Source organism: Myodes glareolus, chromosome 5, assembly GCF_982192425.1.
Source record: "Myodes glareolus chromosome 5, mMyoGla1.1, whole genome shotgun sequence".
NCBI lineage: Eukaryota > Metazoa > Chordata > Mammalia > Rodentia > Cricetidae > Myodes > Myodes glareolus.
In genome coordinates this window covers 69,088,540-69,110,723 of record NC_142030.1, presented here as the reverse complement: position 1 = coordinate 69,110,723, position 22,184 = coordinate 69,088,540, and the positions used below count along the sequence as shown (strand labels likewise).

Here is a 22,184-nt window from a genome sequence, read left to right as displayed (position 1 = left end):
GCCGGGATTAAAGGTGTGCACCATTACTGCCTGGTTTGTGTACATCTTAAAGATGAGGGATCAAATGAAGGACTACAGGTTCAAAAGAGATTTGTTTGATGCAAGCTCCAAAGAGACTAGAGACTTTGGACAAGTCAGTTCACCTCAGAGTCTCAGAAAGCTCATTTATAAAATGCAGATAATAAATCACAGTAATTTCTGAAGATAATAAAGTAGCTTAGAATCCTGCCTAATTCACAGTAAATGCCCGGTGGTTATCAGCAATGAAAGGTCAGAGGACTTAACAATGAAAGCTATGGACAGCGTGTCAAATATTCCAGTTCACTAACTGTGTCAGAGAAAAATTTTCTGGACGTTTAGGACTCATAGTTGAGAGGAAGTTACCCTGCCTGGCTCCTTTGTCCTTTAACTCTCTGCTGGGAAGTTCGTTTTCAGAATGTGTTTCAAAAGATGATACTGTTCATTTTGAGGAAAGTGCCCAGGATCTATGGTTCTGTGATGTATGGGTTGTATGACCCTATACAGGAGAGACTGAAGCCTCATAAAATAGAAACAGTAGCATCATCCCCCAAAGAGTATTGAGGATGTTTACACAGCCTTTACACACTATATAAGACTTTACCATAATCAGGCTGAGAATTTTACAGTGCAAGTCGAGGATGAGATGGGCATGTAAATCACACGACGTTAAAAGCAAGTCTTTAAAAGTAGAGGAAAGATAAGAGGTCTATGCAAATAAGACTAGCTACTGCTAAAGTCCCCATAGCCTTCTCCCAGCGGAGGCAGACGACCTCCCCTACTTTCCAGAGCTCCACCTCTCGGGCCCAGAGACGCTAGCTCAAGCCCCGCCCCGCTTTGGCCCAGAGCCTGGGCGATCTGAGTCACGTGATCTAGAGTGCGGAAGTGGAGCTGAGGTACGCATTCCTGATTGGTCGCGGCGAGTGTCTTGGGGGCGGGGCTAGGCCCCGGAGGTGCCGGGGGAGGAGGCTGCCGTGGGGGCCGGCTTGGAGTGGGATTCGGCCCACGGCGCTGACCGAGTGCTGGACCGCCGGCCGTCGGGCTCCCGGGACTGCGCCCACCGCTGCTCCGGGTCGCCCGGCCGAGGCGCTGGCCGCGGGAGACCTCAGGGAAGGCTCGGGCTGCCGGGCCGGGCGCCATGTCCATGGAGGACCCCTTCTTTGTGGTGAAAGGGTGAGTGTGGGCCAAGGACAGTCGCCGCAGGGGGAAGGGAGGGAAATCGAGGCAGGGTGGCACAGCCTCTGCACCCCGACACCGCGCGTCCTCCAGGGCTGGGTCCCCGGGGGTCCTCCTTTCGGCCCGCACGGCCACTTCCTCGGGGTCGCACGCCGCAGGTGGGGAGCGACGCGCTGGAGCGGGCGGACAGCATCTGGGCAGGAAAAGGGAAATGGCCCTCCTGGAGTGGGCGTGCGCGGGGGCGATCTCCATTGTGGAGTCGCGGAGCTAGCCCGGGACTGGCACCCCGCGGCTTACCCGGAGGCGTCCAGCCGGTGCGGGACCTGGGTGCGGGAGGACGCGCGGCTTCCCGGGGGAGGAAAAGTCCTCCAGGCCCGGTACTGATGTTGGAAGGAAAACAAGATGCAATCAGCCAAACCAAACTTTCCGAGGCTTTTTGTGAGCCACCGGGATTTTCCCACCGTATCGAAGGAAATGAGTGTTTCTTTTGAACTCCTTGGTTTCGTCCTGGGCGTTTGACAGGTTTCCCTCACTTCACATTCTGCTTTTCAGAAGCCTACTGCCCTCTTTTTGCGAGGGAGCTGTCCTGACTCCATCTTTGATTGTCTTTTGGGAGATGGAAACATCAATTGTGCTTCGTTGTCTCAACTTTGTAGCCATTACACAAATGCAAGAAAGTGCAATTATGATGTCGCAACCCATTTCTAATAACATGTCAGCTTTATGCTTTGAATGTCAGAGAAATGTCAAAAATCTGAGAACTGCGAAGTTAAGAGAGAAGTTCTACTGACTGTGAAGTGTTTTTTGTTTTTAACTAGTTGCTCCTTGCATCTTATCTGTGCAGTGATAAAAGCTGACCAGTTGTGTGGGTGTTGTTTTTATACTTAAAAGTACTGGGAAAATTTAAATGGTATTTTAGATGAGATACTTTATTATCCATAGTGTATACAATCAAATCTATTAAGACTGTTTCTTAACATTTTAGTCAAAGGGTTTTTCTTTCACCTTGCTTTAATTTAGATGGGAGACTAGGAAGATATAGATCAACAGTAAAATTTACCTACTTAGAAAATGTGTTATTAGGGAATTGGTTTAGGATGTCTTCTTTTGTTTTTTTGCTTTTTAATTTAGAGTTGTATACTTTTTTCTTGAATGGAAGGGTTTTTGTTTTGTTTTTTAATTTTTTTTGTGTGTGCGTGTGCGTGTGTGCGTGCGTGCGTGTGTGTGTGTGTGTGTGTGTGTGTGTGTGTGTGTGTGTGTGAATGCTATGGCACACATGGAAGTCAGAGGAAAACTTGGAGGAGTCCGTTTCTCACTTTCCTCTCTTTGGGTCTCAGATCAAACTCAAGTCTTCAGGCTTGGTGGCAAGTCTTCACCTTTGCCTGCTGAGCCATTTCACCAGCCCCAGAATTGAAGTTGTTGTTGTTGTTGTTGTTCTTCTTCTTCTTCTTCTTCCTCTTCTTCTTCTTCCTCCTCCTCGTCCTCCTCGTCGTCCTCCTCCTCCTCATCCTTCTTCTCCTTCTTCTTGTCGAGACAGAGTCTCTTTGTGTAGCTTTAGAGTCTGTCCTAGAACTAACTTTGTAGACCTGGCTGGCCTCGAACTCACTGAGATCCACCTGCCTCTGCCTCTGCCTCTGCCTCCCAAGTGCTGGGATTAAAGGCATGCACCACCACTGCCTGACAGAATTGAAGTTTTTAACACTCAAGTTGCTAAGTTTATATCTGTTAGTGAGTACATGTTAGAGATAACCAGAACATTTTTATTTGCTTGCCTTTGAGTGAGAGTTTTGAAAACTCTTCACTGCTCAGCCATATAGATATTTCCCCCGAGAGTCTACCAGCACTTCCTTCCTGACTGGATATCACTAATTGATTGGAACTGTCGTAGGTCTTTAAGGTGCTTGAAGGAAGAGTAGTGGTCTGCACTTTATCCAAGAGTTAAGTGAAGCCAGCCACATGTGTGTTTCCAGACATGTGATAGCATACCCAGGCATATCTGTTCGTTAACAGCCTCGAGGGCCAGTGAGATGTCCTGGTAGATAGGGCCACATGCAGCCCAGCCTGATGACCTGATCTTGGTCCCCAGAACTCACGCAGCAGGAGTTCTGCTTGTTGTCCTCTGACCTCCACATGCAGGAATTTATATGTGCGCACAGACACACACACACACACACACACACACACACACACAGGAAAAGTTTAAAAAACAAGATTATTGAAAATAAATCACAAATAGAAAAAGTAGAGATGTCTCAAGTATGACTTTATTTTTTCAGTTTTTGGTTTTTTGAGACAGTTTCTTTGTGTAACAGACCTAACTATCCTGGAACTTGCTTTGTAGACCAGACTGACCTCAAATTCACAGAAACCCTCCTGCCTCTGCCTCCTGAGTACTGGGATTACAGGCGAGTGCCACCACCACCTGACCAATGTTTTTGTTAATATATTCAAAATATTACTGCCAGCTGTGATTCCTTCCTTTCTTCTTTTCTTTCTTTCTTTTTTGAGATAGAATCTTGTTATGTAGAACTTGCTGGCCTGGTACTTGCAGTATAACCCAGTCTAGCCTTAAACTCAGCAGTCGTTGCTCAGCCTTCTGAGTGTTGAGATTGTAGACATGCACTTGGCTTCAACTATTTGTATTAAGTCTTCAAAATTTGTTATTTTAAATTTCTATCTCATTTCTGTTTGGCTGTTAAAAATTTGAACATACTGTCCTATATTTAGACTCCTTTAAACTTATAGTTCAAAAGATATATTCAAAGTCTGGGTCATAAGGAACACTTGTAATCCCAGCACCTGGAAGTCGGAAGCAGAAGGAGCAGATATTCAAAAGGAGCCTCACAATGAGTTTGAGATTAGCCTGGGCTATATGAGAGTCTGTCTCAGAGAAGAAAAAAGAAGAAAAAATTTACATACCCCAATTGTTCCAAACATACATACCACTTTTTGGGCAACCAGATTGTGTATCAGTTTTTAAAATAATTAAATGTTAGTTCCTTAATGACACTACTTTTAAAGTCTTTAGGCATACCTGAATAAGCACGTGTGAATTTCATATTGGACAGTACAATATAGCCCTTCAAGGCCTGAGCAGGTATAATCTACTTAATATCATTTAGTGGCCGCCCATTGCCTAAAAAATAAAATGCATGGTCTCCTGGACTCACATACTTGATGTTTGGGCAAAACATGCTGTCAACAGGAAAGTAGCCGATGGGAGATGTTTGTTCATGGCAGGTAGTAGCAGAGAAAGTGACACAGGAAGGGCCAGGGTTAAGATTCCCTCAAGAACACACACACACACACACACACACACACACACACACACACACACACACACACATTGATTATTTCTTTCAGCTAAAACCTCCCGCTACAGTTTTGAGACCTCCCAAACAGCTTCTGCTGAGGCCCAGCCTGTAAATACCAGGGCCTCGTGAGGTGGCCCTCTGAATCCCTCGTATCCCGTCATACCTGTGCTTCCCCCACGCTGCCCCGTGACAGGACTGACACCACTGACACCGCAGATGGGTCGAGAGTGAATCTGACTACTCCTTCCTCCAATGTACTTGACTCTAGACCCATCCCACTACTTTCTTGGAACAGCATTTGTTTCTGTGACCCTGAGCTTTTCTAGTGCAGACCAGTTTTCCCTTGCTTCCACTTAGACCCAGCATTCCTCAGTGTTCTTTTACAACTTGCTGGTGTTTCCCAGCATCATGGGTTCAGAGCACCTCTTTTATTCTGATAAGCTTCCAGCTGTATTTCCAACCTAACCCCTTATCCAGGGTTAACCCTTCCATTGATAGCTACCTAGGAACATTCCACTTGCTAAGACCAAACATCATCATCTCTGCTATGGGAAAAGTAAGTATTCAAACAAGCAAACAAGATAGACTTAAAAAAAAAAAAGGCTGCTTCCTTCTCTCACTCTTATGGTAGTGGGCAGTGTCACCTAAATAGTTTGGTGACTCTCCTTCACTTCCCATCTTCTACAGCCTCCACTAAGTCAACCACTGGGCTCTCAGATCTGCAAGGAACTTTCAAGATAACCTACCCTTCATCCATGGAACAGCTAAAGAGATCTAGGGCTCAGACATTTTTGGCTGCTTGTCTCAGTTCTTTGACCTTGAGAATGAAAAGCATTCATTTACCAAGACCTGTTTAATCTCAGCCTCCAAACAAATCTGTTTTCCTTATGGAACGAGCAGATCTGAGTTTGAGCCCTTGGAAAACTGGTTTTAAGTTAGTGAACAGGAAGTTCTCTTTAACCACTGGAGAAACAGTTCAGAAGTTAAGAGCACTTTCTTGTGGAGGAACCAGGTTTGATTCCCGGTACCCAGATAGCGCTCATAGCTGTCTATAACTCCAGTCCCAGGGGATCTGGTGCGGTCGTCTGACCTGCATATGAAACAGGCAGGCTTGGGAATACAACACTCATATACATAAAATCAATTAGTCTTTGTTTTCCCAAATGCTTCCTCGACCCAGAGAGGGAGGGTAGCAAAACAAACAGAAACAACAACAGCAGCACCTCCTAAGCAAGAAGTGGTTGGTGTGAACCTAGAACCCCAGCACTTGGGATGTGGTGGCCAGTGGATTGCCATGTTTTTGAGGTCAGCCTGGGCTGCATATTGAATTTCATACCATCTTGAGCAGCATGGTGAAACTAGGTTTCAAAAACAGAAACCTAAAGCAGGGCCTCTAAGATGGCTCAGTGGCCGAAGAGTTTGCCTTCCCTGGGAAGCATATGGTGGAAGGAGAGAATTGACTCCCACAGTCTGACTTCTAGATATTCATTGTGTCATGCCCCCACCACAAGCACAAGATAAATGCAAACTTGGTTTAAAAAATTAAAAGCAGCCGGGCGGTGGTGGCGCACGCCATTAATCCCGGCACTCGGGAAGCAGAGGCAGGCGGATCTCTGTGAGTTCAAGGCCAGCCTGGTCTACAAGAGCTAGTTCCAGGACAGGCTCCAAAGCCACAGAGAAACCCTGTCTCAAAACAAAACAAAACAAAACAACAACAAAATTAAAAGCAAAAAAACAAAAAAACAAACCTATAAGGTTATATGACCCAGTGGTGTAGCCTTCTTAGTTCATTTAAGTACATCTGTGTCATCTCACAATGACAGCATTGTCTAATGAGACGATTCTCAGATTATAGTCTGATCACCAGCAGCACGTGATGGTACTGACACATCTCAGCATGCTCAACTTTGTGATTTTCTTGGTGTCTTGTTTCACTAGAAGTTGAAAATTTGAAAATGCTAGTTCTGAAAACTTGGTAACGTGTGTGTGTGTGTGTGTGTGTGTGTGTGTGTGTGTGTGTGTGAGAGAGAGAGAGAAAGAGAGAGAGAGAGAGAGAGAAGAACCAAAAACTTGACTGAATAACTCATCAAACACTGAATAAGTTCCTATACTGTATTTTTCTTTCACCCAGCAAATTAGTACTGAATCTATGTACTAGCAAAGGATTAGTAAAACAGGTCTGTTAAAACACCCTGGCACTTTCTAGGGGTAGTCTGGCAATAGATGAAAAGCTTTGTTGTGCATGTGCCCTGAATTAGCTATTATGCTGCAGAAATACAGCCCGTGGAAACAACCCAGAGCAGGAACAAAGCTGGGACACATAGCTTACCTCCATGTTTAAGAGTAAAAAGTTACTTAGAAACTGCTTTTGCTAAGCAAAAACAAAAACCACTGGCCACTCCTCTAGGCCTGCAAGGGACAACAAGGCCTCCTATGAGGACAGACTATCCCCAAAATGAGAACAATTGTCTGTGATGGAGAGACTATTCTCTGCAGCAGCTCATCTAGTAGGAGCCACAGTGGTCCCTCCTAATGACAAGGACTACCATTACCTGATGGGACAGTTTATCAGACCCCCTTGCAGGACTGCTTGCTGATCATTGCACACTTAGATCAGTGCTTTTCAAGACTTCCTTTTTAAATTTCCCTCACACTGACACACTGATGTAGCTAGCACTGCTACCAAACCAATATTCCTAAATCCCTAATTTCACTTCCTTCCCAGTTCCAAAAGTCTCCAATGACATCAAGATGAGGTCTTCCTTGGGTCAACATAATTGACCCTGTTGTATCTGTCCTCAGTGAAATTAGATTATTTAAGTGTGGAGCCTGCAGCTATTTATTAGCAGTGTGACCCCCTAGATACTCCCCCAGCTTCTCCTCTTTGAAATGAGACAAAATTCTCCATTGTCTGGCTGTCTTTACAATTCATATAAAGTGCTCCTAGCTCAGGAGATGCATCCTTTAAATGTTAGTCTCAACACACTGCCCACTCCACTTGAGTGCTCTATGGTTTCTGAACACACAGTGCTGCCTGCCCCCCAGCTCCGCTGATGGTGTTGCCCTCCATGAAGCTCCCTACCTTCTCTGTTCAAACCACCACCAGTAAAGAGTGCATACTTCTTTCTGTGCCTTAAGGCCGGAAACACAGAAAACAAGGCCAAAAACCAAAATGTCATCCCTCTGCTCACAGTCAATTTAGACAAGAGAAGCAGCCGCATAATAATGAATGGCAGGCACCAAGAGAAGCCCTTCCTGGAGGCCGTGGAGCTGCTCACAGTGACTCATGGAGGCCGAATGTGTAAATAGGCAGGGTGGGTGTTTGTGAAGCAAGAGCACCTAGCGTTGTAGCAGACCCGGACTGGACTGGCATTCTGGAGCACTGAGGCAAGAGGGAGCAGAGTGAGGACAGGCTCAGGGAAGGTGCTCCACCAGGACCCGGCTAACCCTGGATAAGTGGTGGTCTCGCGTTCTCCACTACCTACTGCCATGAACAAACGCCACTCTCTTGTGTTGACAGCATGTTTTGCCCAAGCATCAAGCATGTGAGGTCAAGAGACCATGGAGTGAGCCTTCTGAACCCCTGAGGCAGAAATCGGTCTTTCCTCTCATTCTCTCTTTTATTTCAGTCACAGTAGCATGGAAGTGAATGTACAACAGCGTGTTAAGGTCAAAATATATGTAGTGTGGATAATTAAGTGGAGACTTTTTTTTTAATTTGCCTGAATTTGGTTGGCAGTAAGACTAAGCAAAGAGTGTTTTGATTTTCCCTTAAATGCAAAAGATGTGTGTGTGGAAGTAAAGCAATGGGAAGAGCTCCTCTCTCATCCTGATTGGCAGTAGAATGAGTTGTGTGGGGTGCAGGGCAGGAGCAATCTGGGGGAGCGTGGGAGGTGGGTGAGTAAAGTGGTTGCTGAGGCTTGCACAGCTTGCAGCCTGAGTCTTTGAGGTTGCACCTCTGGATCAGACTCTTGTCTTTACTAGTCTCTTGTATGTTGTTGTTGAACCAGAAACTTCTCTGTAAGCTTTACAGAGAAGTTCCTTGTCCCAGATACAGGCTGCACCAGTGTCTGCATTGTCCCGTTTGCTTCTTAAATTGGGAAGCTGGCATTCATTTCTGTCAATCAGTAGTCTATGCTCCCAGTGTTAGACCTGAGCAGACCTTTGGAACTGCCTTGACTGACAAAATGAAGCAGCGACACCGATTCCTGAAGTCCCTCAGCTGATGCAGCTTTCTCCTGCGTCATCTTCTCTTAGGTCACAAGCTTAGGGTGCCTCAGCAGACGTGAAAGAAGTCAGCTACACAGAGGATGAGGGGAGACCTCAGAGAGCTCGGGAGAAGTGACTGGGGAGCCCTTGTTCTAAACATACTTTAGCTCAGACCTGGGACAGGTCATCCTTGTTGTGTCTGATTACTCCCCCACAGAGCCTGTGAGCGCACAACAAACACTATTTTACAAGGAGTTGGGCAGCAATTGTTGCACAAGCAGAGGAGCAGGGACAGATGCCAACTCAGTCTGTCAGCATGGGCAAAGAAGGCAGACTCTAGAGGGAAGCTGGAACTGCAATCTTGCAGTTCTACATAGCCGAGTAACAGCTAAGAACAAGACCCCTTTCTGCTGGTCTAACCAGTAGCCAGACAGGATACTTTGTAAAGAGAGGAGGTTTATTTAGCTCATGGAAAGTCCAAGATTGGGCCCTGTAGAGAGAGGCCCCTGGGCTGTACCACTCGATGATCAGTCATTTATGAGAGGGACAGATACTGTGGAGGCCACAAGCGAGAAGCTCTGTGTTTTGTAGCAACTTTTCTTTCGGGAGCTTACTGGGGTCCCACAAGAACTACCTTTATGGCTTTTTGAGTGCTGTATCCAAACGACCTAATTACCTCTGACTAGGACATGCCTCTTAGGGCTTTCAACACCTCCACACTGCCATATTGAGGGTCAAGTCACTAACATGTATGAGCCCTTAGAGACACACTCAAACCCTATCCAAAGCTTGACATTCGCTATTAGCTGAGACATTCTTTGTTTCTTTTTATACTTGGCAAACTGTCTTGTTCTTTTCAAGAGGGGGCCTCACTAGACCAGACTAGCCTTGAACTAACAGAGATCCTCCTGCTTCTGCCTCCTGAATGCTGAGATTAAAGGCGTACACCACCATGCCCGGGCTACACTTCATTAGCTACAAGTAAGAAAACATCGTGAATTTTTTCTTTTTGGAGGGGGTGACATTTGGGAATATTCTGTAGCCCTCCCAAGCTCTATTGGTTGGGGTGGCAAGCCCTTTACTACGGTGTGACAGGTTGGAATGTGGTGTGGAAGAGGCTTTAAAATCAATAGCACTGGTCAGTGTTGCATTAGCTTCCAAAGGTTAGTCCTGTTGCTGTCAACTTTTGTTTAAAGTGGGTAAAAGAATCTCGTTTGGAAAGTTTGGGTGGCTCTTCTTTTCGCAAAGGTGCAGTCTTTTATTTATCAGGAAGGAAGTGCTGTGTTACAAGTGTTTCTGTGGCCATATTGTGGGATAGTGTTAGGGTCCTTCAGGCTGTGGTTCTGAGAACTTGACAGGCTTTCGGACAGCAAGTGGGTAAAGTCCACTTGTGAAGTTTTACTAGCACAGGTGCTTTGTTGATGTGACGTGGTGTGTAAGACTGACTCTGGAAGCTCGGAGCAGAAAACTTGCCTGGCTTGTAGGCTAGTTGTTTCTCTTCATCAGTGACTTGCTCATGGCTTCTCTGCATGAGGAGCTAGAGCCACAGTTCTCACTAGGAAGGTAGCGGGCGAGCTTTCATTGAAATGGCAGTCACGATTCCAGTGCTGCTGAGCCAACGGGTGCTTTCTAAGAAGCTTGCTTAGCTGATCCCTAAGAAGTCAAAGTGCATCTGTGCTCTTGCGTGTTCTTTAATCGTTCCCATTGCATATTTGGGAGAGAAGCCTGGAAATTGCTAAGCTGGACTGTCCAAATAAAGGAGTATTTTGGTCATAGCTGTTCATTCAATAAAGCACTGACAGGACTGGCTGGGTAGGGCAGATAGTTTCCTGGAAGCGCCTCCTCAGCTGGTTTGACTGAGGCCCCTCCCTTTCCTTTTCTGAGAAGTCTGAGAAGGAAAGAAGGGCTCTTCTGCCTTCCGGGATGGCAATTGGGTGGGTGGCAGGATGATGTGCTGCCGAGGTTCATGGATTGACTTAGTTGAAGTGCTAGGTCTCCTCAGTGTTTACTGTGAGGTGCTTGTGTGCAGTTGTGATGGAGAGGGTGTCCTGGTCGGTTGTGCGTTGTTAGAGGTGGACTGTGGCTCTTGGACTATGTGGAAATTTCAGGTCATTTAGAAAGTTCTGCAAAGTGTTTCCAAAAGTTTGCTACAAGGCTTAGTTGCATATGCCTACAATAAGCTCAGCCTTCAGGAAACTGAGGCAGAGGGATTAACCTAGGTTACGTAACATAGCGAGACTCTCAGAATCTACTTCCAGCTGGGCATGGTGGCTCACTTCTTTAATCTGAGCTCTTGGGGGTCTGAGTTCTAGACTAGCCTGGTCTACAGAGCAAGTTCCAAGATAGCCAGGGCTACACAGAGAGATCCTGTCTTGAAAAACAAACAAGCAACAATAACAACCAGACCAAAAAACCCTATCACCATTAGCATACTTGGTTGTGACCCACATTATTCCCTGTTACTTATTCATGCCTGGAAAGTGTTACTAGCAGGTTGGGCCTCTTCAGTACTGCTCAGTTGGAGTTTCTGGATACACTGTGAGTCTGGCTTTTCTTTCAAGGTCTGAGCCACTGCTTAAAACATCTGCTTTAGAAATATGAACTAATGATCATTTTACCTTTTTTATTTTTTTTAAGACAGGGTTTTTCTGTGTATCTCTAGATGTCCTGGAACTTGCTCTGTAGACCAGGCTGGCTTCTAACTCAGAATTTGCCGGCCTCTGCCTCTGCCTCCTGAGTGCTGGGATTAAAGGTGTGCACCTTTTTTACTCTTTTTTTAACTCTTTTTTTTTTTTTAAGGTTATACTTTACCTATAATAAAATCCACCCCTTTTAGTGTCTGCTTCTGCACAATTACACGGACTCATAGGTTTACGATCACGGTCGTTAGGACACCGGACAGGGCTATGGAGACAGTTCATTTGGTGAAGCGCTTGCTGGGCAAGCATAAGGAGTCAGTTAGCTCTCCAGGGACCACAGCTTGTTGTCCCAGCCTGGGTAGGTGGAGACAGGGAGATACCTGGGGCTTGCTCCAGGCCAGTGAGAGACCCAGTCTCAAAAAACAGGGTGGATAGCTGCTGAAGAACAGCGCCCAAGGTTGCTGTTTGACCTTGGCATACACATGCATACATTACAAACTGACTAATTGGTGCAGTAGTCTCAGGCTGTAACACTGAAGTGGGATTTAAGATCAGTGATAGTGAGGGTACCCTTTTTAACTGCATCTGCTGTGAGAGCATGCTGAACGGTAGCATTGCTGGGGCTAGTCCCACACTCTAAACAAGAAAAGTATTGGTCTGGTACACAGTGTTGCTTACTCTAGGGAAGCAGATACTAGCAAAGCTGAAATGTTTAGGTGTCTTCCAGGGATTTGAAAGGTCTCAGATTAAAATACTGTATGAAACACAAGCCAAGATGGGAGTAGTTCTCAACTGCTCTTACCCCAAGAAAAGAAAGATTGACTGTCACACCCAATGAAAGCTGTATTTCATTGTGAAGGACCCTTTAGTTAATTTATAGGATTGCTTCTTTGTGTCACTTTAGTATTGTCTGTTTAGAAAAAAGAAACTGAACTGTCTTCCTCAAACAAACATGATGTTAAAGTTGCTTCAATAATGGCCAATTTATTCTGCATCTGCTGGGAACAAAATACCCAGTCTGTGTGTTTGGGCCTTGTTCAGGGTGGTGAGGGTGGCACTGTGATGTGGTTGTGAGGGTGACGTGTGGTGGTGTTGCCTTAAGTTCTGCTCTCTTGTTCTTAAGTTCATAGAATGAGTTATGTGTGACCTCTCCCTTCTTTCCCTTCACCTTGACTACAGAGAGGTACAGAAAGCAGTCAACACTGCCCAAGGATTGTTTCAGAGATGGACGGAGCTCCTTCAGGGCCCCTCTGCAGCAACAAGGGAAGAAATCGACTGGACCACCAACGAGCTGAGGAACAACCTCCGCAGCATAGAGTGGGATCTGGAGGACCTCGATGAGACCATCAATATCCTTCCTTCTCTGTGGTGTCTGGTGTAGGGACTCAGGAATGTTGGCAAGAGGGCAGTTCTGTGCAGACCTTGAGCCATAGATGAGAGGTCTGCTTCTATAGTGACTTATCTGCTTCTTGTTTGTACCGTGACACATTTGAAGTCTGCCCAGGGAGCTCAGGTAGTCTGGCCTTGTTCTTCCGTGGATGGCGAGTCCTGCATTATCCAGGCCGCATAGCGCAGTGACCGTCACTTTGGACGCTGGAGTCAGTCTGCTGGTGTTCAGTTTCTTACTCCACTGTTGTAAGAGTACAAATAAACTTTCTGTTCATGCACAGTAAAATACTAATACTTGTGATATCTGTGCACCAAACAGTTTTCCAGCAGACACCAGCTGAGTGGCCTACGGTTTTGACACTATCTACCTGGAGATAGCATGGGCTGCTGTAGTATCCATACCAGATGCCACCTGCAAACCCCAGGTTCTGACCCACCACATCCTGTTTGTTTAATTTTCGAGAGCAGCTTGTAGAGCTCAGAGAAATGCATTGCTTAGGTTAACTGTGTATTGTAAAGTCTGTGTGTAGAAGAGATTTGCAGGGAAAATATGGTAGAAGAGCTTGTGTGGTCCCCAAGAATGCCATCCTCCTGTGGCAGGCACTCCACAGGAACCCTGTCCATTTCAGGAGTATGAGAACTTCATCACAGAAACATTATCAATTAAGTCATTGGCCGTTGGTGATTAGGTCAGCCTATAGTCCCTTTCTCCTTCCAGGGGCAACTGTGGCTAGAAGTTCACATCACTAATCATAGCATTGGTTTGTGTGGTGATCAGAGGAGCTGTGTAGGAATTATCAGTCATCTACTAGCAATGGAACCTAGAGACTCCAAGCGCCTTAGGCGCTCTGGGCCAGAGAGAGTGTTGAATATATACTTGATAATTGTGCCACAACGGTGACTCTGGCTTTGGCCACATTAGTAAGCTTCTCTATGCTTTAGTTTCGTCTTCAGAAGAATGTAAGGACAGCAAGAGTGCCCGGCTTACAGTGTCAAGAGGGTTCCATGTATCAAGAGCTTAGAATGATGCCTGCCCAGAGTGATTGACTGTAAAGGATGAGCAGTGTGCTGGGCAGACTGCTTGGTGATACAGTACTTGACTAACCTAACGCTTGCGGAGCAGGGCTCTGGCCCCACAGAAACACAGGCGTGAGTGCTCACACCACACTAGCGGTCTTTGCTATGCACCCGAATATACAGACCAGTGTTACAGCTTGGTAACTGGAACTCAGAAGAAAATCTCTTTAGAGACTCCACTGCCACTTAAGTGATTTTCAAATGCCGTTGTCTGCTGAAGAGCTGCCTTCTACCCTGGAACTGTTTGGTGAGAGCGGATCCATTGTGCTGATTTCTGTAGCCGCTGCTGCCGGCAGAGCCCACAGATCTGACTTATGAACTAGAGAGCTGCGGACGTGGGATTGTGCCCTTTCTGTTCTCGGCTGGGAAGTCTCTGTAACCAAAGCTTTAGTTAGAAAACACACCAGCTCCGTGTCTGAGCTCTGGTTTGTGTTTTTCTTTGAAATTGTCCATCAAGGAAACCGTCTCTACAGGGTTCTCTTGCTAGGCAGCACGGGCTTATAGGGGGTTGATCTGTAGAGTGTTTAATTGCTGTTCTAGTGACCATGGTAGTTGTTCCTCATTACTTTCTTCATGGTACCTTTTATGTTATTAAAAGACAAGTAAAATGTGAGGGGACAGGATCATAAGCAATTTCAAGGGATATTGTTTCCTCTAAGATGGACTGGGGGGCATAAATTATGAGAAAAGAGAAAAGGAGGGCAGTGAAGGGCAAAGGGCAAAGTATAATGATACACATATAAGGCATGTCACGGAGGAAGCCATTTCTTCTCCTGCTAACCAGATTTTTTTTTTTTAACCAGGTTTTTAAAAGACTATACAGTTAAATAAAATGTAAAAACCTATGAGACAGAAAGGACAGTTGTTAGTGCTAGGCATGGTGGTGTTCACCTGCAATCCTAGCACTCAGAAGGGTGAGGCAAGAGAGTCACAATCAGATGCCAGCCTGGGCTTTGGGGCTATATAGTGAATTCTAGGCCAGCCTTCGTTGCATAGTCTGCCCTTGTCTCAAAGAAACTGAGAGAAAGGACAAAAGTTTTGATTTTTTTTTTATTCATTCAGCAATCATTTATTGAGTGTTCTGTGTGCTAAACATTTTCTTGGTTTTTAAGGTTAGGTCAAATGAAACTAACTACCAGGCCTCCTGGAATTAGGGTTGGGAACAGATAGTAAATAATATGGCAGATACTGTAATTACAGGTTATGAGAGAGACCACAAGGTTTTTCTAGTGTCTGTCCTAAGGCAGTTTAACCAGACCTGAGGAAAAAGGAATCAGAGATTAGCTCCCTGATCTCTTTAGGTTGAGGAAAAAGGTTAGCATTTGGCATAAAGAAGATTTTTCAGAAGCTGACTGCGGTGACTGTGATTCCCAGCACTGGGGAGGTTGAGGCAGTGCTAGCACTCCAGGTTCAAAGCCTGGCTACACAATGAGCTCCAGCCCACTCTGGGTTCCCTGTGTCATTAATCAGAAGGCACAAAAGGATAGCCACAAGGGTTGGCTACTACTGACCCGTGGTAGCCATGAATTTATGGTGAGCCCCATAGCTCTTTTATACCCCTCTCACCCTTTTGCTTCCTTTCACCCCAGCTACATTCCCAGCTCCTGATTTTTGAAACACAGGTTGTCCTGGAACTCAAGATCCCCCTCCCAAGTGCCGGGTTTATAGGTGTGTTCCATTGTGCCCGGCTACAGAGGCTATTTTTAACTTGCCAGGTCATCTTTGTCTTGGGACAGGGGAATCTTCTCAGAGCTGTGGTTGGAGAGAAAGTCTAGGAATATTTATGTCAAGTTGGTGTTTTCAAGAGGTTTAGGAAGTCTTATTTTCCTGTCCTGTCGTTTAACAAGATGCTGTAAAGGCTTCTCATGGTGCATTTGCTTTACCTTAACTTTTTGATCCACGCATAGTTGAAGCAAATCCTAGGAAATTCAACCTGGATGCAACTGAATTGAGCATAAGGAAAGCCTTCATCACAAGTACTCGGCAGATTGTCAGGGTAAGGAGCTCTCCTTCCAGTGTCACCTGTGTGGGAAAGAGGTACACTTCTCAGAACTGTCCCTCAGTCACAGGCCAGCAGGCTGACTCTGAATGACCTTTTAGCATGAACTCAATGCAAGTGTCCCATGTACAGCTTCTCTGGCTGGGTGAAAGTGGAGTGGTGGTGGTGGGGAGGTCTAATTTTTTTCCCTTTTTTTCTTTTTCGAGACAGGGTTTCTCTGTGTATCTCTAGCTATCCTGGAACTCACTCTGTAGACCAGGCTGGCCTTGAACTCAACAGAGATCCGCCTGAGTTTGCCTCCTGAGTGCTGGGATTAAAGGTGTGTACCACCATCACCAGGCTAGTGGGGTCTACTTTTAATACTGCCTGGTTAGTTAGAATGAAAACAAGACAGTAAACTGCTGGCTGGAAGGGAACTTTAACAGCACGATCCCGCTTGTCTGTATCTCTAGTTCCTTTAAAATAGTGATTTAAAAATCTCTTATTGTACCCTATTTCTGGACAAAAGGAAAGTCTCTTGTGGAAGCCATTGGTTTCCTGATTGATTGGTTATGTGCATTGCTGAAGAGTGGCTCTTCCTAGGCTTGGCTGGTGGCCCTCTCTGCCATCTGAGTTGCTTCTGGAACTCCTACCACCCATGCCATTACTATTGCCATAGACAACTGCTTGACAACCTCTCAGGAGTCACCCAGAGCAGGTATATCAAGGATGGCATATAAAAATAAGCCATCAAGTAGATTCACCTTTAGTACTAAATTATTTAGAATACTACCCACTGGTCAAGTATAAACAAGAAAATGTAGTTTAGGTAAAATCTTGTGTCATTCAGTTGTATTTTTTATTTTGAAACTATATGGCTAAGCCATTTGATTAGCATAACTAGATGTAAGAGAAGCAGCTGCCATTAACATATGTACTCAAAAGTAGCTTCCTTGAAGAAAAAGACTTGGGATCAGACCAGTGCTGACATATGGCAGGAACCTTGCTATGTGCTTGCCAGAGACTTTCATCATGTGATTTCCTCTTGAAATGATCTCAAATGGTAGATTTCGTTGAACTTTATACATATTTGTTTCTTGTTTCACCCAGTAGTTGGCTTTTCTCTGTATTTATAACTAAATTGTTTTTATAGACACTCACATGTAATAGAGCAGAAACCTTTTGACTTCAGGTGCCCCATGGAGACAATGAGTATTTGTGTTCAACATTCTGACTTTGTAGGCTGTTGTAGATGCTGTTCTGCTAAGCACATTGTTAGGTGACATCTTTTGTGTGCAAGTCCCTCAGTTGTTTTTATTTACTTATTTAGACAAGACCTCACTTCATAGCCCACACTGACTCCAGACTCCCAAGCACTAGCCTTGAAGGTGTTAACGACCACATCTGGCTCTTTGAGCCTACCAGCATGAACCAAACTCAGGAACAGCAGCAGGCGCTCTTAGCTGCCGACCCATCGCCAGTCCTCGTTGATCTCTTTAATACAGCTGGTTTTCCTTCTCTCCTTCCCTCCTTGCTTCTTCTATCTCACGCCCCTTTCCTCATTTCTCCTCTCTCTTCTTCCCTCCCTTTTTTTAAATATTGGTTTTTCTAAAGGATGCTACTGTTGACCCTAATATTTCTTGGTTGGTGCCTTGCTGTAAAGTATATATTCTTTAATCAGTGCATTTCTTCTTTCTGTAAGGTGGTATTTGTGAGTTTTGAAAATTGGAATTCAAAGGTATCAGTATATTGAAAATTAAATTGGTATAACTATAACTGGAGGTAGATACCAAAGTTTATCTCTTAATATTTGAAAATCTATTTAAAGTACATCTTAGAATTATTTTGTTTTATTTTAAAAGACTTATTTATTTATTTATTTAATGTTTATGAGTTCTCTATCAACTTTATATCAGAAGGAGTCAGATCCCACTAGAGATGGTTGTAAGCCACCATATCATTGCTGGAAATTGGAGTCAAGACCACTAGAAGAGCAGCCAGTGCTCTCCAGCATCCTTGGAATTATTTTAAATCATGGCAGTACATCAGAATTTTATTATCCTTATAGAGTTTGAGATCTGAACCACACTCAGCTATGTTTTCAATGGACTACTTGATAGATTTAGTAATTTATTTCCCGTACCCCCCTTGGGAAGCTGTTAATATTTGCCAGCTTTACTAACAGTAATCACACCTGAACTTTTGCTGATTTGGTTTTAATAACTTTTAATTGACAATCTTGCAGAAAAGAAGGAAACAACTTCATTAAAAACCAAAAGTGTTGCTGGGCAGTGGTGACACACACCTTTAATCTCAGCACTCAGGAGGTAGAGGCAGGCGGATCTCTGTGAGTTCAAGGCCAGCATGGTCTACAAGAGCTAGTTCCAGCACAGCCAGGACTGTTACATAGAGAAACCCTGTCTCAAAAAAAAAACACCACCACCACCACGAATAACAAAAATCCAAAACAGTTGCTTGTATTGACTTCAGTTTCTCTGTACTCAGCTGAAGAGATCTCAGGCTTTTGGTAGAAACTGGTGAAGGGACAGAGTTATCAGATTTGAGAACTGGGACAAGACAAAGTTTACGCAAGAACTTTGAAACCACGGGCTTAGTGGTTTCACTAATCCTAGTGATCCTAGTGACCTGTCATTTAGTAGTGCCCTACTTTTTTTTTATGTTTTAACTTTTTAAATTTTTTTAGAATTTCATGTATAGTTTCTATCATTTCCATTCTCCCCTCTCCTCATTTCAGCTCCTCCTTTGTCCTCACTTACACTCAGATCTGGGACCTCTTCTTTGTTCGTTATTATTGTACGCACACACGAATGTCTGTCTGTCTGTCTGTATATGCACACATATGAATATGTAAATGCAGCCCACTGTTTCTGTTTTAGTGTTGTCTGTATGTGGATTTGTGTCACTCTGACCACTTGGGATTGGCTGGCTTGCCACAGACTTGTCCTGGAGAAGACTGAGCCTCCCTCCCAGCAGCCATTCATAGCCTGTAGCTCTCTATCTGGGAGTGGAGCCTGTGATGTTTCCCCCATCCACGTTAGGATGTCAGTGGTATTGTCACTGTGCAGGTCTTGTTTAGGTGACTATTGTTAAAATTTCATGGGTGCATTTCCCTGACATATATGAAAGACACTATCTCATAGCAGACACCCTGGTCCTCTGATACTTAGAATCTTTCCAGCCCCTCGTCACGGTGATGTTCCCTGCACCTTCAGTGTAGGGATTGTGTTGTAGATTTATCTACTGGACTGGGCACCCCACGGTCAGTTGTTTGCATTTTGACCAGTTGCGCTTCCTGTCGTGGTCTTCGTTTGCCGCCAGTGAGAATTATGCTGACCTGTGAGATATGGATAACATTTAGAATGCATTTGGGAGTTACTCTAGTTGAGAAAAGTTATTGACCTATATTTGTTTGTTTGTTCTTGTGTTTTTGAGGCAGAATCACATTACATAGCCCTGGCTGGTCTTGAACTCACAGAGATCAGCCTGCTTCTGCCTCCCAAATGCTGGAATTAAAGGTGTGTGGCACCATATCTATCCTTCTGCTTTTTTTGATTTAGTTAGTTTTGATTTGAGACAGGGTTGCTCTGTGTGGCTCTGGCTATCCTGAACTTACTTTGTAGACCAAGTGCTGGGCGGGATTGAAGCATGTTCCACCACTGCCTGGTCTAGAGCATATGCTAACTTGCTTGTATCACTTTGTCAGGCAGAGGAGTCAGTGATATGTAATGACTTCTTTATGTGAAGAAGCAATCTTCTCCTGTGTGATTTGTATGTGTGCTACTTGGTATGCTGGACAAGCACTCTGCCCCTGAGCTGCAGTGACAGCCCTTCTCTCAAGTGACTCATTGGCCGTGCACTTTATACACTTCTCTTGCTTACGAGTTTTGTGTGTGTTTTTCTAAGCATCTTCTAAGGCTGTCCAATTTTTATTGAGTTTTCCTGGGAAGTTTTAGCTGAAAAAAATAAATTTTAGTTTTTATGTAGAACAGCCTGTCTTTGCCTCTTCCTTTCCTTTTGGCTTAGTGCTGGAGATCGCACCCAAGTCCTCATGCATGCTAGGTAAGCCTCTAGCACAGAGCTACATCCTGGCTCATTTATAGTTTTACGTTGTAGAATCATCTATTTGCTATTTGAGGCTTCACATAGGAATTTTTTGTTTTGTAACTATATCCCACAAGTGACTCTGGGTAATTCTAGTGATTCAGTACATTTAGTTTTGCAGCATATACCAGGAGAACAGTGAATAAGACCCCAGGAAACTGGAGTTGTAGGCTAAACTCTAACCTTAATAGAGTTTCATCACAAACCATAAGCCTCCCTGGACCTCTATTTTGTCAATGAGACAGTACTTACCAACATTCTCTGAATTTGACTTTGGGAGGAAAATCAGAACTACACTGTACCCTGCACCCAAACCCAACAGTCCACAATATGTTTCCCCTAAGAACTGCTTACCATTGGTTAGAGCAGAAGTGACTAAAAGGTTAGTCTAAGAGGCTGAGATAGCACTGGGACGGGGACCTGTGAGTGGGGAGTGCTGGGATCCACAGTGTCTCATTCATTCAGTGTGGAAACAAGAGAGTAAATAACCAGGACATTTGCTGTTCTTTTGGCAGATGGATCTTGTGTTATTGGGACTAACTGCTGATCCTAAGCTTCATGTGTTAAAAAGAGGATGAGTAATTATGGTTTTGGCATGATAGATTGTTACAGGATGTTTAAAACAGTTTAGTAACAGCTAAAATTCCATATCCCAGTGTGAAGGTGGTCCTCTGTATGGCATCTGGTGACTAGCCTGCTTATATAAATGCCCTCCACATGTGAAGGCTGTACTCCCACAGCAGTGAACATGTATAGGATGCACACCGCAGAGCTGTAAGGGGAGGTACCCATCAGGACTGGCTCTCTCTTTCTCTCTCTCTCTCCCTCTCTCTGTCCTCTATCAAATAGAAACTTTAAAAAAATCTAAGATTAAAAAGCATATTTTATTCAACTGTTGCCTACTGCATGTTTGTTATAATTAGAGTGGCTTTTTTATAAGAGGAGGGAAAAACCATAACTCACAATAGTCCCTGCTCCAGCACTGTGTTCTCGCTTCCTCTTGACGGACAGCTGGAACCCTGTCGTTAGTCAAGTGCATGTTTATGTCTTAAGAATACTCTCGGGGGGGTTGGAAAGATGGCTCAGAGGTTAAGAGCACTAACTATTCTTCCAAAGGACCTGAGTTCAATTCCTAGCTACCACTTGGTGGCTCACAACCATCTATAATAAGATCTGGTGCCCTCTTCTGACATGTAGGCATACATGCAGGCAGAACACTGTATGCATAATAAATAAATCTTAAAAAAAAAAAAGAATACGCTCATCTGTGCACTGGTGACCCATGCCTTTAATCCTAGCACTCAGGAAGCAGAGGCAGGTGGATCTCTGGGAGTTTGAGACCAGCCTGGTCTACAAGAGCTAGTTCCAGGACAGGAACTCACTTTTCATACAGGAGTTCCCTGTCTGAAAAACAAAACAAAACAAAACAACAACAACAAAATTGTTCTCTGCTTTCTGTTTTTTAATGTAACTAGTTCTGTTTGAAAGGTGAAAATGCCTCTTCATTCTGTAATTTGCTCTCTAGAAATAAGCATTTTCTGGGACTGGAGGGATGGCTCAGTTGTTAAGAGCACTGGGTGCCCTTCCAGAGGACTGGAGCTCTGAGGACTGTCTGTAAGCACAGACCCAGGGCATCTGACACCTTCCTCTGGCTTCCACAGGCACCAGGCACATACTTAGTTCACAGACATACATGCAGACAAAACACCTATACACATTAAATAAGTAAGTAAATACTTAAAAAAAAATAACCGTTTTCTGTCTGTTTCTGGTACTGGAACACAGACTCTTAGAGTGAAAGGAAATGATATCCTGTCATTTTTTTCCTATGAAGAATTTGATTGTAGAGTTGCCTAGCGCGCATAATGTTTGGGTTCAGTCTCCAAACCCATCAGAGAGAAAGAATGGGAGTAAGGAAGAGAGGAGAAAATGTGTTGTGTCTTGGACCTGGTGCCTTAGCATTTGGAAAGCGAAGGCAGGAAGATCATGAGTTGAAGACCAACCTGGGCTATGTAGTGAAAACTGTCTCAAACAACAATAACAACAAAATTCATGTGTGTCAATACAATAAATGTAGAATAGCTCTGTATAATTGAAATACGTTATAAACCATTTATGTCTAGTAGACTTATTTTTAAAAAACAAGTTTGTTTAATATACTTTATTTAACTTAATGTATCAAAAATATCATTTGAACATATAAACAATGTAAGAAATATTGGAGGTTAAAGTATTTTTAATTGTTATGCTAAAAACTCTAAA

General features: G+C 44.3%; 1 protein-coding gene across 2 annotated transcripts in view; it reads left to right on the top strand.

Moving 5' to 3' along the window:
- Positions 1-984: 984 nt before the first annotated feature.
- Stx6 (syntaxin 6) overlaps positions 985-22,184 on the top strand; it is a 42,009-nt gene continuing 20,809 nt past the window's right edge. The window contains exons 1-3 of one of the 2 annotated variants that reach the window (XM_048421015.3): positions 985-1,191; positions 12,536-12,705; positions 15,724-15,818. In XM_048421015.3, coding sequence (XP_048276972.1) covers positions 1,157-1,191; positions 12,536-12,705; positions 15,724-15,818 — 300 coding nt within the window. In that variant the 5' untranslated portion in view covers positions 985-1,156. Of the gene's footprint in view, positions 1,192-12,535; positions 12,706-15,723; positions 15,819-16,058; positions 16,141-22,184 lie in introns of those variants that run through there. The other variant, XM_087906402.1, reaches the window with a different exon arrangement.